We start from the raw sequence: 17,671 nt of genomic DNA, 5'->3' as shown, positions 1-17,671 counted from the left end.
AAAAGGGGAGGAAATTTTTCAATATTGAGCATGATTTTTAAATGCTGAAAGATAAGTCTCAACTTGTTTGCAGTGTATCTTCATATATTGAAAATGCATTAATGATACAGGTGAAAAACTGGATTGTGGGGCTTGGTAGGGTTGAACAATGTGCTTTGCATATGTAATAGTCTTATCTGTATGGTACTGTATGGTATGACCAAATCCCATTTGGATTTGGAACTGAGGCATGTTAGTGAATACATTAGTGAATACTGCTGAATTCAGCAGAAGCTAAAATGGGAACTAGTGCAACTTCTCTTCCATGGTGAATTGGGATCCCTCAGTTTCCAGTGTGGAAACAGTGAATATTGTTTTTCTGTACTGTACGGGATATCTGCAAAGCTGTCACCAAAACAGCTCTGAGCTATCTAAATAAAAGTAGTCTTGTATTATCATCTTAATGTTGAAAAGTACACTGTTTCTTCTGAACAAGAGCAGTGTCTAAAGAAAGCACAATGTACTGACTGGAAGACTACAGCATCTGATTTCCATTAGTGGTTGAATTACATCCATAGGGGATTGTATTTGCAAAATTACCCAGTTGAACTGTGATTTAACAAACTTCCTTCCACAAAAGTGTCTTTTGAGGTGAGGTATGAAGAAAAGTTTTTAATTGTGCCTTTGTCTTTTTTGGAGGTCTCCTAATAAATAAATAAATATTTTTTTCTTTCACCAGGCAAATCAAAGCAAACAAAATCTGAATCTCTTTTACGAGAGTCTACACAGTATTGCTGTTAAAGTATTGTCTGTAATTTTCTGAAATTATGAAAACTGCTCTAGATCTATATTTCATACATATTATAGTTCGCCTTTGAAAAACTTTTTTTTTCTTTTAATGTGTTGATGGTCAAAGACTCTTTCAACTGACCTCACAATTTTTAAAAAAATAAGTCTGACGTGGTTTCTGTAGGCCAAACAGAAGACTACAGCACAGAAGGAAATCTTTCACCTTTTAAAAAAATTTTGATACTTCAAGATTCTAAAACTACAGTGAGATTTAAAAATGTTCGTTCTTTGTATGACAAATTTTTCTTGTGATGCTGTTACTGTAAGGTTGGTTTCCTTGTGGCAAAGGTGAAATACCTATTATTTTTCTTGTAACTACTTTAATGTTCATATAAGTAGTAAGAATGCACGTTGTTCAGGTTTCCTGACGCAGCCAGCTTATTAGTTAAGCTTCTTAGAGTCTCCTTTTTTAAATAAGTCTGAGCATTAGAAAAATGAAATTTGAAATTTGAGAGCTGTCTACCATCTGCTTTTAAAGATTGCCGATTTCTTGGAGAGTTCTGCTTTGAATATAGACTCCAAATAGCTTCAGGGTTTTTTTGAAAGTTGATGCAAACTATAAATAATGGCAGTTGAAGTATGTTTTGTAATGTTTGTATATCAGTAGAAACTGTTGGATGTTAACTCCCAGCCATGCTGAAAATACTGGAGAGTGAGTCTGCATTCATAAGATATGATCTCTGTTCTTACTAATTTTAAAACCTGTATAACTTGAATATAGAACAATCCCTTTATATATTAATCACATACTTGATAAGTGTTAGCTTGTCTAGCTGTCAGCTAGCACAATAAATATCCGGGGGGGACGGGGGACGGGGGACAGGACGACAAACCCTAAAATAACTTCAACTTGTGTTAATTAAGAGGCTAGTTACCTTCCAGATGCATGTTTGATGGTTTGTTGGGGTTTTTTCCCCAAAACAAAAATGTTACAGCATTGAAGTTGGTAGTTTCTGTGAAATCTTACTCAGAATCAAATTGTTGCTGGTTATTTATCAAATATGTTCACTTTCTTGCAATTCCTGGTACTTGTAGCATTATGATTTAAGATTCTTTAATACAACTAAAATACATGCTACTTTTGATTTAAAAATGAACTATTACATAAGTGAAGTACAAATGCTTTTCAAGATACATTTTTCCCCCTCTATTTAAGGACAAATTCTTTGTTAAATTTTAAAGTTCTAAGTTTTAAATTTCTGTAAATACGTTTGTGAGAATTTAGAATCCATTGTAATGTTATTTGCAACCGCATTTTAACGTTGCTTTGGTTTATTTTTCTTTTTTCAGGCTTCAAAATACATCCCTGATATCTGTGTTATTAGGGCAGTACAAAAAATTGTTTGGGCATCAGGTTGTGGGTCAGTTCAGCTGGTTTTCAGCTCGAATGAGGAAATCAGTAAAATCTATGAAAAGGTAAGAATTCCTAAGTGACTTCTTTTCTATATAACTGTTCCTTTGTTTACAGAAGGGACAGTGTCAACCAGGTCAGGCTTAGAATGTGATGAGCTTTTAGGTAGTTATCTTGGTGATTAGGTATTCAGAGTCTAGTATGATATGTCAATTGTCATACCACAGTTCTTAGTTCTCTATTCCAAATTCCTTTATTTGGTAGATATTTAATTGTAACTTGAATCTGGTGTCAGTTCAAAAACGCACCAGTTCTGTAAGCTGCTGTGACATGTTCTCAGCCCAGTTAGATTCCGTATCAAAATAAGAAATAAGCACTTCTTTGCAATACTAATTTTTCTAGTCTTCGAATTTAAAAGGGCTGTACTGCAGAAGTTGATTTAAAGCATATGTGCAGTCTAGAATGAGAAATAAGAGCTAATCGATCTGAAATTAGCACTGAAGCACTGGTAAAACGAAATAATTGCTAATCCTGTATGCTTTTTTCCTTTTATTAAGTAGATGTGTAGACCATCTTCATGGTTTCACATGTGATTTATGCAAATAATTCAGATTTGAGTGTTATATTAGTATGTTATCCTATACCTTGTGTTTAATGAATGTTGCTTACAGTTACAGGAAATAGTAATCTGTATTTTGACAGTGATTTTAAAAAATACTTTTGTTTTCTAAACACCTTCACTTGTTTGCCTTGTAAAATCAAGTTCAGTACTAATCAATACTTGTCTGTGAGCAAAAGGGAAAGGAATATATAGGGAAGTTATATTCTTGGTGTATTAGCTGCTATGCTTAAATGATCAATTAGAGGAATAATATTTGCTTCAGCAGAATGCAACACCTTTAGCTTCTTGAGCTTATGTAGTTGTATAATGGCATCTGCTTCTATTGCTGTGAGAATGACTCCTTCATGAAAGAATTTGGGGTTTGGTTTTGTTTTGTTTTGTTTTTTTGAGGAGGAGGTGGTATAACTTGCATGTAAAAAGTGGTTTAATTAGTGTGATAGTCCAGGCACGTGAAGATGTGCTCTTATATCTATACATTTGATGTTTTAAGAACAGTAGTGCACTAGAGAAAATACACCTGAAGGAAAATATACCTAAATGGGTTTTTTCCTGACATTTTTCTGGGTGAAAAATTTACAGTTAAGTTCTGTAAAAATATTTTCAAACAATTGACATTTTAAAATAGGTGAAGTTTAAGCTATGCATTATCAATCATCCTTCAAAGTTTGTTTTTTTTTTATGGAGAGGTTTGGGTTTTTATTTTTATCGACACTTACATGGACATTTATAATAAGTGGCAGCTACATTTGTTTTATCCTGAGCAAAAGGAGTATTTTGGTCAAATGAGTGTTTTGCTAAGTCTATGGGGTAGAGTTTTATCGCTAAATGTCGGTTTAAGAACAAAAGCAGACTGATATTTGTGGAATCCGGAATGACATGTCAGGAGTCCTAAAAACATCAAAGGCAACTATGGTAAATCATTTTTTTAAGTAGTACTTCAGAGTAGTCCCATCAAGTACAGCTTCTGAAAGAATGTTCTGAGCACTTTAAGAAGCTTCTGAACTTAACTGGTGAATTCAGTTAATATTTAACGTCAAGATAAATTATTTTGAGAGCACGAGTTTTACGGAGTCTCTTCTGCTTCCTGCCCCCCAAAAAAATCTGGTATGGGAGTCTTCCCAGTGGTTGAAGAAGACTATGCATGACTGTCAGTGGTGTCAACCACCACTTCCTTATTAGCTCAGAGAAGGCCCATGCCCATCTGAAGCGAGGCAAGTATGCTGCTTGTACAGACCCATCAGCTATTGGTGCCTGAGTATAGGGAAGTACTTCTTTGAGTATAGAGTGCACTTTGCCTTTTTACTAGATCCCTGCACCCATGCAGAAATACCTTTTTTTTTCTAAACAGGGCTTCAGTGCAGAGCAGGTGCAGTCCTCAACTTGTTAAAAGCAAATGCTTTTATTTTCATATCTTGAGATGTGTCAGAATTACCACATCCTCCTGCTGGAGCAGTAGTGACTGTCTTTGATTTTTAATTGTTGTGCAAAGACAAAGTCATGTCTATTGCCAGGCTGAGACGTACACTCTTCTGCTCTTTACAATTAATTATCTCTTCTGTGTTGTAATCCCTTCTTTCTGCCTAGTTAATCCTGATAACCTTTCCATATATAAAACAAATACTTATTTTATATCTATGGTTAATGTTGCTAACATGCAGCCACAATTACCGATGAAGTAACGTTAAAACTTGCTCACATTCAGTTTCTTCAGAATTTCTTCAAGCTAATTAATTTTTGCTGAGACGGAGGAGAGGGCTTGCGTCTTTTCTCAAAGTATTTATTTTGGGAAAATGCAGCAAATCAACTCACTTGTTTCAAGTGTTTAACTGAAAGAATAACCTATGTAGCAATCAGAAATATTACCCTTTCATATTTCAAAAGTCACCACAGGAGCTATGTTTGAAATTTGGTTCATCTGTTTCGTGTTTCTGAAAGTGAAGTGCTGAATAAATATTAAGAAGCTTTTGGTCAAATAAGTTGTGAGTATCAAAGTTTTATAAAACTGGACTTCTTGACGAGTTATACAGTGCTACAGCCTTTCTGCAGCCTTTCTCTGCTTAAACAGCAACTGTTTCCAAATCTTTAAACTCCAGGTTCCGAGTAGTGAAGAAAACCATGTTATTTAAAAATCAAAAAACCAAGCAAACTAAACCCCAAATACAAACCAACAAAAAACCCGAACAGTACTAACTGATGTCACTTTTGCCTACAAGTCTCCTATTTAACATCTAGCTCCTGAAGTCTGTGCTTGGAATCCTCCTTTGAGAAGCACAGTACTGGAAGTTCAGGTCATCCTGCATAGTGCTTTGAATCACATCTGAGTGAAGTGCATAAAATACTTGGCACTGATAATCACTTAGTATACAAATTTGTGGTTTGTGTTTGTATTTGGTGTATATACCTTGGAGCCAGTTGGGTTTCTTGGGATTTTTTTCTATAACCAATTTGTGGTATCTTGTTTATTTTCACAGACAAATGCAGGAAATGAACCAGACATGGAAGATGAACAAGTTTGCTGTGAAGCATTGGAGGTGATGACCCTGTGCTTTGCTTTGATTCCAACGGCACTGGATGCACTCAGTAAAGAAAAAGCATGGCAGACGTTTATCATCGATTTGCTATTGCACTGTCACAGCAAGTAAGTTTTGGTCGTAGTTTTTTAAATCACATCTGTTACTTTACAATTCAAAATTAATATAAAGCCTAAATGCAGAGCAGTGACTTCTTATTTAAGTGATTTTTCTGCAGTTGTCTTAATTTATTGTCTTAATTTATTGTTTAGCAATATAATTCTGTCATTTGGATACCTGTCCTAAAGTGGTAGCTATATCAGTCCCATCTTCTTCGTACTCGTAAGGAGGATATTGTCAAGCCAGATGGATGCCTGATAATGTGCTGCTGATGGCTTTAGGACAATTTATGTAGAATAAAATAATAGGTACATTATGTTTTTCAGAAATTATGTGAATACTTGCTGTGTTGGTATGTTTAAGTGACTTAGGTATAGAAGAACTTTCCTATACTCTTTCTTGTAAGTAAAGACAAGATGCAGTGCTAGCAGCTTGAGCAGAGGGGGAAATTAAGGTTTAATCCTCTGGTTTTCTTGCATTGGAGTGGTACACTTGTGACTCTTCACATGACTCATGTTTTAAGTAGAGCTGTCGCACTGGAGCTGTCACTTGGCGCAGTAGCAGCGTCTTGGTGGAACCCTTAGCACAGTTGGGGACAGATGGACAGGGAAAACCAGCAGGAGGTGCCAAGAGCGATGTGGTTCAGTTGCCCTGCAGTCCTGCCGTAGAGTTCAGGGATCTTGTTATCTCCAAGTTACTCCTATAGGTCTCCTTAGCATCTGCACAGTACCAAATCTGTATGATGTGCGTCTTGTGACTTTTAGTCCATGTGAAATTGTGATGTGAATTATTGGGGTGTGTATTTTTAAAAGCCATCCAGGTTGAAAGTTTTTGTATGTTCTTATTAAACAAAAAGATACCAGTGCTTTGAACTGTTACTAAAGATTTAATTCTAGTTTTGTAAGATCTCTGCTGTTGTTCCACAAATATTTTAACTTTGAGAAATGACAGATATCAAAAATTAGTGAAGTTTTCTAAGCCTTTCAGTACATTTTTATTGGAGTCAGGTATTGGCTCTCTGAGGTGACTGGGCTCAGAATTTCAGCACCATGTGTTGGGTTTTTTACTCTTCTAGATAAAATAGGTTGAAAAGTCTTATGTTCATGAATATTCACCATAACAAAAGAATCAATAGTATCATCAGTATCTCTTTACAATTAACTATTTGCACATGTTGGTGAAAGTGGAGTTGTGGAGTGTTATTGTCAGAATCCCACAAGCTTTATTAGTTTGCAACCCGTGATATAGGATGTTGAATTTTCAGCTTCACTGAAGCTTGTTATTATCACTTAAGTTAGATAAGTTTTAAAAAAAACATGCTGACAAACGTATGTTGCAATTTTACACATTAAATGAAACAAGCTGTCTTTCACTATTTTTGGTAAATTTCAAGGCTGATGAGTAAGAAATCACTAAATTTTATTTTTAAAACTGTCAACAGTTGATAACAAGTTACTATTTTTCAGTAAGCGTATGTTGGCTGCATGTCATATTTGGAGTACCAGTACAGCTGAATAGCATGGGCAAGTGTTAGTGCTGTCCCATCCTTTGACTTTTTTTTTGGTGGTTATTTTGTTGTTTGTTTGTTGTTTGTTGTTTGTTTGTTTTTTTTTAATGTGGGTCCAAAGATTTATCAGACTTGTGGCTTTTTAATATTATTTTAATTGTACAAATTCAAGTAATGGGTGATAACTTTTATAATAAATTTTGCTAGTTATCTGACTTTCTAGCATTGTACTTGGAATTTAAGTGACATTTCTGAAGTGTTCACCAGCATTTGTTTATATTTCAGTTAGTGTTTGGTATCAACCCTTTGCAGACAGAAGTATTTCTTTGCATATTAAGTTCAGTGAGCAGTTCTCAGGTTCAGTTTGTAAATAAGAAGTATACTTGCACAAATGATAACTTTGGAGAATCTAAAGGTTATTATCTAACATAGTGGCCAAATCTGTGTGATCTCCATGCTAATTTACCATATTAAAACTTTTGGGGCCGCTTCTGGCGTGACATGTGTCTCATGAAGTGGTCTTAAAACCTTTCTTTAAGCTTTGAATATCACAAATTGGAATTGTTGTCAGTTTATGTGGGCTGGAAAGCTGTCATCACAGCTAGATATGTCTCTGCCATCATTTATCAGGTGTCAGGGTTAAAAGTTACTTACTTGCTATTACTTTCACTGGTTTGGATTAATAGGCCAGGAAATTGTCATCAAGAAAAACTGAAAGAAGAAAATACGGGGATATTCTTTTGTTACTATGAATCCATTTTGTGATCTTTCCCACTCTAAAAATGCTGTGCCTTAATGCCTTTTTTTTGCTGCAAGAACTCACAGAATAGTTGTGTTAATGTTTACTTAAAAAAAAAACAACAGACAAAAGGAAACATAGAACGAGTACATGTAACTATTAATTAGTTACAAAAAAATAGTCTGCTCTGTTTTACATTTACAGCACAATGTAAAAAATTAAAATAGTTATTAGCAAGATAGCAATGTTCTGTTTTACAAACAGAATAGTGCCAATGACAGACCTACAGCAAAGATGACTTGTTACCACTCTTTTAGTCTTTGAAAGATGATCTTTGTGAAGATTTTTCTGTTCCGGTCATTTCCCTAAGGAAGTGAACTATTGGTTCAAATAAGGAACTTCTAAATCTCTAAATCTTAAACAGTTTAGTCTCTGAATTTCATTGCGCAGGTTCTAACCAACACAGTTTGTGATGGAGGTAGAAGGTCTTTTTAGCAAAACCTACACTTTTGATTTAGTGATGGGAGTATCTGTCATGGTTTTGCCAGTCCCTTCCAGTGGTTACTCTTCTTGCTGATTTGAGCTGCTTTGACTGAATCTGATACCCCACTATTTCATATCGTTAGGCCTAGTGAGTAGTTCACTGTGTTATACTCTTCTTCCTAAAATACTGGAAGAAACTAGATATGTCCCCAGGCTGGGGCTTCTCTTTCCACATGTTTTGTTGGCATGTCAGCCCAAGTCTGAACAACAGCGCCTTAATTCACCAGGTATGTTAGCTTTTTGCCCTTCAAAAACAAGAGTGGCATTAATGGATGAGGTTTGTTTGGGGTTTTGTCAGCGGGGATAAAATTTTTAAGGGCTTCTCTTACCCAGTTGGACTGCTGCTCAGCTCCTTCTCTCTGCTTGCTTTCTCAACCGAAATGTGAAATGAGCTGAATTTATTATATGGAAAAAATGGTTCATACTGTCAGTCCAAGAAGCTAACCACTGAGCACTTTTCTCTCATGTGCTTGTGAAATTTCTGATATATGTGATGATCTCACTTAGAATGCAACTGTTAATTATTACTTGATGGTTAGAATAGCATAAACATGAGCAGAAACAGAAGACTGCTTTGAAAATGAAGACAATGAAGTTGAACTAAGCTAAAAAAGTAATTTTCTCAATTAATGTGGAAGCAAATTTAGTGTTTCCAGTGCAGAGAAAGTACAGCAAATACCAGATGGAATTCTGAATATCCTTTCATTTTCAACTATTGTTCTCTAATCTCCTGTCCTCAATCAGAGAACAATGTGAGTAAAAATATGCATGTGAGAAAATGTTTCTGGTGCACCGTAAAAGACAAGGAAGACGGTCAAGTTCAGATCTCACAAATACAATCATTTTGGATATGGTCAGATGGGTTGGTGGGTTTTGTTTCTTTGAGAGGTTGAGATTGTATGGGACTTCTGCTGTTTCCTCGTAGCATAACCATGCTACCTGTGAATTGAGAAACAGAATGCAAAATGTTTAATACTAAATAACAGAGCAGTTCTTACCCTCCAAAGTAATTGATTTTTATAGCGGTGACCCCTGAATACAAGACTGGCTTGGCCAACAGTAGATAGCTGGACAGTTAGTCCTAAATGATCCTGGAACCCAGAAGTATTCTGCTGATGGCTGCGAAGTGTTTGGTGGTCATAAACATACGGCCCAAATAAACAAAAACTGTTACTGCCTGTGTAAAGCAGTGGTGCTTATGCCTATTGAAGAGGCTGACTCCTGCTAACTAAACAGAAATCTGTATCCTGGAGCTTTCAGTAGGGTGGGATTCAAGTTGCCTGCCTTAATGGAGGCATTTGGCCTCCGGCTTTTTCACCAGATGACTATGAGTTCATCATACAACTCGTGTCCTATCTGCCAACTCTACACCATTGTCCTAGTGTCTCACATGGCACTAAATGCCTGCGTTTAGGCAGATGCATCCTTCCCATGGTTCCTTAAGAGCTCTTAGGTGGTTATAGCCTCATGAAAATACTTGTTCAAATACTGCATACTCCTTAGAGGCATAAGAGTGTGAAATATGTTTCCTTGGTCATGGTTCCCACTTCAGGAAGATACCGCTTTTATCTGTTTCTTTCTGCTTTTAAGTGCATGAACCTGAGGAGTGCCTATGTAATGTGCCCCAAGCAGTTGAAAGGTTGCATCTTAAAAGAAATTTCTGTGAGAAGTTTTATGAAAATGTCAGCTCAGCAATCAGATTCCATAAAATGTCAGTTATTAAGAACAAAACAGACCCCCCCCCTCCACCCCACGGTCTTCTGCAACTCAAAGCAATGTAGTAGAACTTGCAAAGATCAGAGAAGGGTGACAAGGGAGATCAAAGCTCTGAAATTACTTCCATCTGAGGAACAGCTGAATAGCTTGGGGCACTTCATATTGGACAAGAGATAAATGGTGGGAGGAGAATACCACGGAGACCTTTAAAATCAGAAGTAGCGAAGGGAGAGTAAATAGAGAACAGTCTTGAGCATAGCATTTAAGCAGTGTAAACCTTCAGTTTGGAAATAGTTTGAGGGGTTCTTTCATTAATTAGTCCAGTGAGAGCTATGAAATACTGCTTTTGGTAGTCTTCCTGAACCACAAATTGCTAGAAGCTGAGAGAACATTCTGGAGAAGTGTCACTGCATGCTTCCCTCTTCTTGTGCCCTTTCATGGGTGTATACCAGAGACGGAGTGCTCAGCTAGGTGCATCTTTGCTCTGACCTCATGGTCATTCTTGCATGGCTTTGAAGCACAGTTAACCGCACATGAAAGAACTCTGAAGGAGATAGGATTCTTTCTTGTACTTTCCACAGTGACCTTGTGGGCAGAAAATAATGACAGCCACACAACAAAGTCACTGTAAAATTAATTTTCTTATATGTTGAGGTAACTTCATAAAGCACAGCATTCATTTGTATTCTCTCCCCAGCCAAGCAGAGTTGTTTCTAATGGTTTTTATGAGCTATAATGCTTCAACAATTAATTGTACAACTTGAAAGAATAGGGTTTGCCTTAACCTTAATGAAAAAAAAAATTATCCACTCCCACATTATTCCAGTGGTTAGATTAAGTTCTTAAAGGAAATTTTCCTTTAATTCTAGCCACTTGAATTTGCAGCGGGTCATTTTTTCTCATTTCCTCCCAATGGTAAATTCTGATTGCTTCATAGGTACTCAGCAAACTGCTGTAGTGATAATAAGAGCAGCTTTATTTTGTCTTTCAGGTAGAACTGGTGCTTGATTAGAAAAAAATTAAAATTTATTTAGGGTTGCACATTGCTTGTTGTGTTATGTGGTATTTGCTGGCTGTTGCAAAGGTTTAGTGGTTAGGTGCTGGTGAGTTTTTTTTCTTTTACCTTTAAATATTTGATTTGTGGAACACGTTTTGTAACAGTAATTCCTGTGTCTGAATTTCACGTGTCTGAAATTTCACTGCAAGGAGAAACAATATGATGGGTAGTGAATAATTAAAGTATTCCAATTTCTTATGTTATGTGGAGTTTTAGAAAATGGCATGAAGCAGATCAGCACAAATTTAATCGTGGGATTTTTTTTAATGTCCTGCTCGGATAGGGAGATTGCATTTAATATGTTTGTTAAATGATTTCCAGAACTGTTCGTCAGATGGCACAGGAGCAATTCTTTTTAATGGCTACCAGGTGTTGCATGGGACAGAGACCCCTCCTTTTCTTCATTACCTTGCTGTTTACTGTTCTAGGGGTAAGTTTAGAGAGGTAAAGGCTACAGTACAATGTGAATTTCTGTAAGAATAAGGCGGAATATCTGCAGGAAAAGGCAAATTGCGATTAACAGCAGTCACTAAAATACAGATTCCCTTTGACCTATAGGCAAGCAGCAGCACAGTAGATTTCCATTTGAGTTTGATGAGGGGGAAAGGGACTTTTTTGTGTGTTCTGATAAGAACATGAATAATAAGCTTTAATATAAGCATTTGATCTTCAGTGAATGCTAACCTTAAAGTAAAAATCATTAGCAGATCAGATGGATACTTAGTTATTGCTGCCTTTTACAGGGCCTGCCAGGGCTTTTCAGTTCTGCATGTTCATAGCTCTCGTGAACATTTGATCACTTCATTGTTTGTTTCTTATTCGGGTATAGAAATTGCTACTAAAATTGCCCAGAAGCCATTCATTAACAGCTAAATGCAATTGTAAGCTTCTAAAAGGTTAAAAATTCCCTTACACTTTTCTTTCACATTTACTGACAGTTTTAGGGAAAATGTTAGCATTGCACAATAAGTAGAAGCATGTATGAGTTCTGTATCATTTGGTTTTGGTTTTCATAGAGTACTGCAAGAGAGAGAGCCAAGCATTCTGGAGACTACTTCACTCTCTTAAGACATCTTCTTAACTATGCTTACAACAGTAATATTAATGTACCCAATGCTGAAGTTCTTCTCAATAATGAAATTGACTGGCTTAAGAGGATTAGGGTAAGTTTTAGGATCAATTTATTTCCGACAATCAGCTTTTTGCTGCTATGTTGTACAGTCTTAAGCTTGGTAAATGTATATTATTTAGAGAATCCTAACTTTCTCTTAAATGGCAGGATGAAGTAAAAAGAACAGGGGAAACAGGTGTTGAGGAAACTATCTTAGAGGGTCACCTTGGAGTAACAAAAGAGTTGTTAGCATTCCAGACACCTGAGAAGAAATACCATATTGGTTGTGAAAAAGGAGGTGCTAATCTCATTAAAGTAAGTTCAAGTTTTTTGACCTATGGAGTTTTTGTTTGTTTGTTTACTATAAATAAGATGCAAAGATTCTTTTTACCTATGGTCTGTAACCATAAAAGGTCCCAATTTAACTGTTTGACAAGGGCTTCTACTTGGAGTTTAATGTTTTCTTTAAAAACAATTTTTTTAAAAATTGCATGTTTCACTCATAAGGGTGCTTAACATTCTCATTCTTTGGAACCACTGCATACGGAGCTGGTGTAACCTCACAAGCTGTTATTCCAAGGCTCGGCAAACATCACACAAGGGTAGTGAGCTAGGTACAGGATAGTCCGGTACGGGGCTGCTTTCTTTCATTACCCCTGTATTGTCTTTTCTCCATGTGTTCTTAATTAGTGATATTAATGTTTATGGCAGGTTTGAACAAATTCGTGACATCTGAGCATCTCTAATCAGTCGTGTTTTCTTTGTACCTCTGATGTTATACAGCAGCAACGTTGGTTTTTTTCAGCACTAATTGATAAAGAGCTTTGTAAATAATACTGGTTTAGCAAAATAAATTTTTACTCATCAGGAATGCAGATTTATTTTTAACTTGCAGTGGGGGGTGGGTTTGCAGGGAACCACTTTAGAATGGAGTTGTTATGTTCTAAATTTAAAAGCTTGTTATGGTGTTGGTCTCAGTTTTAACTCTTGGGCTTTTTTAAGTACTCCGGTTCTCAGACATTCATTTATATAATCACTCTTATTCTGTTATAAAATAGTGTGCATATCTATGGTAACAGGTGCTTTATTTTCTTTTGGTTTTTTTTTCAGGAATTGATAGATGATTTCATCTTTCCGGCATCCAATGTTTATCTACAATACATGAGAAATGGAGAATTGCCTGCTGAGCAGGCCATACCAGTCTGTAGTTCACCAGCTACTATTAATGCTGGCTTTGAGCTACTAGTTGCACTAGCAGTTGGATGTGTCCGAAATCTCAAACAGATAGTAGACACCTTGACTGAAATGTATTACATAGGTACAGCAATCACTAGTATGTAATATTTTTAATTACCTATTTTCTACTTTTTAATGTCTATATTATGTATAGGTTTTGTTTATATTATTAACTGAACTAGATGCTGAGTTTTTTTAGTTAGTGGTGTGTTTGTGGCCGCTTTTAATGGTGCAAAATTGGGCTGTCAAAACCTGGAAAAGGTTGTCAGTGTAGCCTTTATTTGTTCTTCTTTATGCAGTAAATGTACTGACTTGCATTACATGATTGCATTCGAGTTTCAGTCCCAGTCACTTACGCAGTCTGACCCTTCCTACCCTGATCTCTGGCTACTTCCCTTTGTCCCTACCAGCTCCCAGGAACCTTATTCTGTCTGTATCTTCTCCTTTTGTCTCATCGTTTCAGGCTCTGCCTAACCAATCCCAGAACCTCATCAGGTATCTTTGGCTTAGTTTTAGTGCCAGTCTCTTGGTTGCTCACTTGTCATCATTGTTCACACACAGACACAGGTCCACTCTCCTCTTTCCCTTTTCAGTTCTGTACTCATTCTCTGCTTGTTATAGTCCTTTCTCAAATGTTTGTGTTCTCAGTTTTGGCCTTTTCTCAGCACAGCTCTGCACTTAAAGAACTTTCTCCTTCTCACTGGAGAAAGATTATAGCAATTACAGTATGTACAAACAAACTTTAAAATGTTAGTTGTTCAAAAGCCGATAGCCAAATGAAACTTGGGCTAGTTTTCACAAGAATGGCCAAAGGCTCATACTTAAAACAGATTTTGTTATAAATAAAAAGCATGTAGACTTTCTTAAAAATGAACAAACATGAGTGTATTTTTTGCAGCCCTAAATGGGATGGTTAAACCATTTTGGCTGTTAATATTAACAGGAAAAGGAGAAAAAACCAGGAACAAACCAAGCAAACCCAAGCTTGTATGGGAAGAAAGGCTGGGAGAGTTGGGGTTGTTCAGCCTGGAGAAGAGGTTTCCAGGGAGATGTTATTGAGGTCTTTCAATACTTAAAGAGGGTTTATAAGAAAGCCAGAGAGAGACTTTTTACCAGAGCCTGTCATGATAGGACATGGGGCAATGGTTTTAAACTGAAAGAGGGTAGATTTAGATTGGACATAAGCAAGAAATTCTTTACAATGAGGGTGGTGAGACACTGGAACAGGCTGCCCAGAGAAGTTGTGGATGCCCATTGTTGGAAGTGTTCAGGGCCAGGTTGGGTGGGGCTTTGAGCAACCTGGTCTACTGAAAGATGTCTTGCCCATGGCAGGCGTTTGGACTAGATGATCTTTAAAGGTCCCTTCCAGCCCAAACCATTCTGTGCTGTAATAGAATGTTTAAACTTCTAGAGTTTAGCAAAACTATAAGCAACTAGAAACAGTGCTCCATAGTGGGAACTGTTCACTGCCTCTCACAATGGCAGTGCTACTTGCCCAGTTGGTGGTATCAGTGAGTCATCTGAGGTTTTTCAGTAACTTCCTCTTCAGTTTCATCTCAAATAACTAAAAGAAAATAGCAGCTTTATGGTTTTTCCCCCTGCCTCATCATTTTTTCTTCACCCTTTTCTGTTGGGAACTAGTGTATTTCTTATCACTTCACAATTTGAAGGATTTTATGGCATTTACTTCCACTCAAATACTTGATAAGCACAATAGAACGCCAGATCTCTGTGGTATGTCAGACAGAAGAGAGAACACATATATGAACTGTGCATGCTATGTGTTTCATATACCAAGTAAAGCTTGCTTGTAAACATGCATGCTCTCTTCCTTTTACATCAGAATTTTTTGTGTTAAAACCATGGAACAATAGGTTAGTGTAGGAGACCTGTGATCATAAATGTACTCAGAAAAGATGGGAGAGATCTGAGGGAGAAGACTCAGGAGAAAATAATCTACTGCAAGTCATATAGATAGCATTATCTAAAACTGTTTCCCATCCTGGCAAGGAAAAGTGAGGCATAAGTGAAATATTGTCATTTTTAAAGGATTATAAATTTGTGAAAGGCTTATAAATTGGTTATATATTCCAGATTCATTCAACTGAAATCTTCAGCGAAGAAATTTGCTGGTACTGAGGGAAGACTTCTGTTTGATACATAAATAGGCTAATTTTTTTTCTGGCCATGTTTTTAGTTATGCAATAGAAAAAAAATGGTGTAATGTTAACATTACAGATAGAACTATTGTTCATAGAAGTTGTGCTCGTTTTAGCAATTAAGTTTTCTGGTGGAACACTTGTTTTATTAAACTCACTGTGATACAGGTTAATACTAATTTTATGCAACTGCCCTTTGTACTGCATTGATGGTCTAAGTCTTTTATAACAAAACAGTTTCCTAATCACATTCTCCTATTTTCTTTTAGCTTGTGAAGCGCTTACAGAATGGGAGTATCTACCACCTGTTGGGCCTCGACCACCAAAGGGATTTGTAGGACTAAAAAATGCTGGTGCCACTTGTTACATGAATTCTGTCATTCAGCAGCTGTACATGATTCCAGCCATCAGGAATGGGATTCTTGCAATTGAAGGCACAGGCAGTGATGTAGATGATGACATGTCTGGGGATGAAAAGCAGGACAATGAGGTAAATTTAATTACGTACAATTTGCTTATCTTCAAAATAGAATTATTTTTTGTGAAAAAGTTGTAACAAATTTAGGTTGCTAATCACTTTGCTTTCCACTTCTAGCAGTGGGGACGATAGCATAATATTTCTTACTTTAATAGGCTCACTGCCAGAAAGGCAGTACAAAAGATCCAAGTAGCAGGGTTTGCAGACTTCCTCCTCATGGATTTGTACTTGAAAGCACAGCACACCACTTCTGCCACCAGAAATTATCAATGCATACAAAACCATTATTTCTTTCCTCAGATGAGAATATGAAACACCTTAGATTAAGTGAAACAAGGGATACAACTAACTGTGAGGTAGCTACATGTCAAAGTTGATTGCACAAATTTTCTTCTGCTTTTCAGAGCAATGTTGACCCACGAGATGACGTGTTTGGTTATCCACATCAGTATGAAGACAAACCAGCACTGAGTAAAACAGAAGATAGAAAAGAGTACAATATTGGAGTTCTGAGGCATCTCCAAGTAATTTTTGGTCATTTAGCAGCTTCCAGGCTACAGTACTATGTACCAAGAGGGTTTTGGAAGCAATTTAGGTAAATAGAAAATATAGTATTGATGGCTGTTCACTGGAGCACTGAAATGCAAAAAAACTAATCATAGTAGAAGAAATGGTAGTGGTGTTAAGTGTAAATTAGCAGAACTTGTGCAGCACTGTTCTTGTTATCTTACCTGTTCACCATTCTTTAGAAGTCTTAGTAAACCAAAGTCTACAGCAAGATGATTATTTTGAATTCTAGTGGTTCTTGACCTTGACATTCAAACTTCGAATTAAATGTGGCATTATACACAAAAGCTTGGTTTTACTTACCAGTAAGTGTCAGGGGCCAGAGTAACAGTTGGTGTACTATACCACAAACCAATAAATAGTTTTGCGCAGTAAGAAGGAGGGATTAATAGCTTGAATAATATTTTCTTAGAAAATAAATTGTTGGTGAACAAAACAAAAGATATTTGACAAGAGTGTGCTTTTGTTTTCAGACTTTGGGGTGAACCTGTAAATCTACGTGAACAGCATGATGCTTTAGAATTTTTTAATTCCTTGGTGGACAGCCTAGATGAAGCTTTAAAAGCTTTGGGCCATCCAGCAATGTTAAGTAAAGTTTTAGGAGGGTCCTTTGCTGATCAGAAGATTTGTCAAGGATGCCCACATCGGTAAGTGTTTAAAATTCTCCTTCCTTACAGAAAAAGAACCTGTGTTTGTATCTTTATAAAAGTGACTAAAGAGTCAGGAGTGGGGTTTTTGCATGGTTTGGGGTTGGTTTTTTTTAAAGCTAATAAAATTTGCTACCTTGTTTTCTACAGCCTTAACATTAACTTGTCTTCAAGTGCCTTGAAATACTTACTATTGCTTCTACTTAGCAGATTGTATGTGAAGCATTGTGTATTGATCAGGGGAGGAAGAGATACAGCTTTTTTCGTGTTAAAGGCGAAAACAACTTAGGGACCAAATGCAATGTATAAAATTTTAAGACGTGGCCAACAGCTGTTGCTGTCTTCTGTCTTCCATGGTGTGTGGATAGAGCTAACCCAAGCATGAATCTTTAATTCCAATGAGTAAAACTCTGTTCATACTCATTGTGTAAGCTGTAATTAAGGAGAATGGCATAGAAAGTTTATCTTAAGATTTCTGCT

The 17,671-nt window shown here is 36.6% G+C and overlaps 1 protein-coding gene across 2 annotated transcripts in view; it reads left to right on the top strand.

The window, feature by feature from the left end:
- The window catches only part of USP9X (ubiquitin specific peptidase 9 X-linked), a 104,046-nt gene that overhangs the window by 67,613 nt on the left and 18,762 nt on the right, over positions 1–17,671 (top strand). The window contains exons 25-33 of one of the 2 annotated variants that reach the window (XM_064473182.1): positions 2,119–2,244; positions 5,273–5,439; positions 11,315–11,423; positions 12,010–12,156; positions 12,273–12,419; positions 13,215–13,422; positions 15,769–15,989; positions 16,382–16,572; positions 17,018–17,191. In XM_064473182.1, coding sequence (XP_064329252.1) covers positions 2,119–2,244; positions 5,273–5,439; positions 11,315–11,423; positions 12,010–12,156; positions 12,273–12,419; positions 13,215–13,422; positions 15,769–15,989; positions 16,382–16,572; positions 17,018–17,191 — 1,490 coding nt within the window. Of the gene's footprint in view, positions 1–2,118; positions 2,245–5,272; positions 5,440–11,314; positions 11,424–12,009; positions 12,157–12,272; positions 12,420–13,214; positions 13,438–15,768; positions 15,990–16,381; positions 16,573–17,017; positions 17,192–17,671 lie in introns of both variants that reach the window. The other variant, XM_064473173.1, reaches the window with a different exon arrangement.

The sequence above is a fragment of the Phalacrocorax carbo genome, chromosome 1 (assembly GCF_963921805.1).
Source record: "Phalacrocorax carbo chromosome 1, bPhaCar2.1, whole genome shotgun sequence".
Classification (NCBI taxonomy): Eukaryota; Metazoa; Chordata; class Aves; order Suliformes; family Phalacrocoracidae; genus Phalacrocorax; species Phalacrocorax carbo.
The sequence above is the reverse complement of the archived record's forward strand: the minus strand, read 5'-3'. Positions and strand labels throughout refer to the sequence as shown.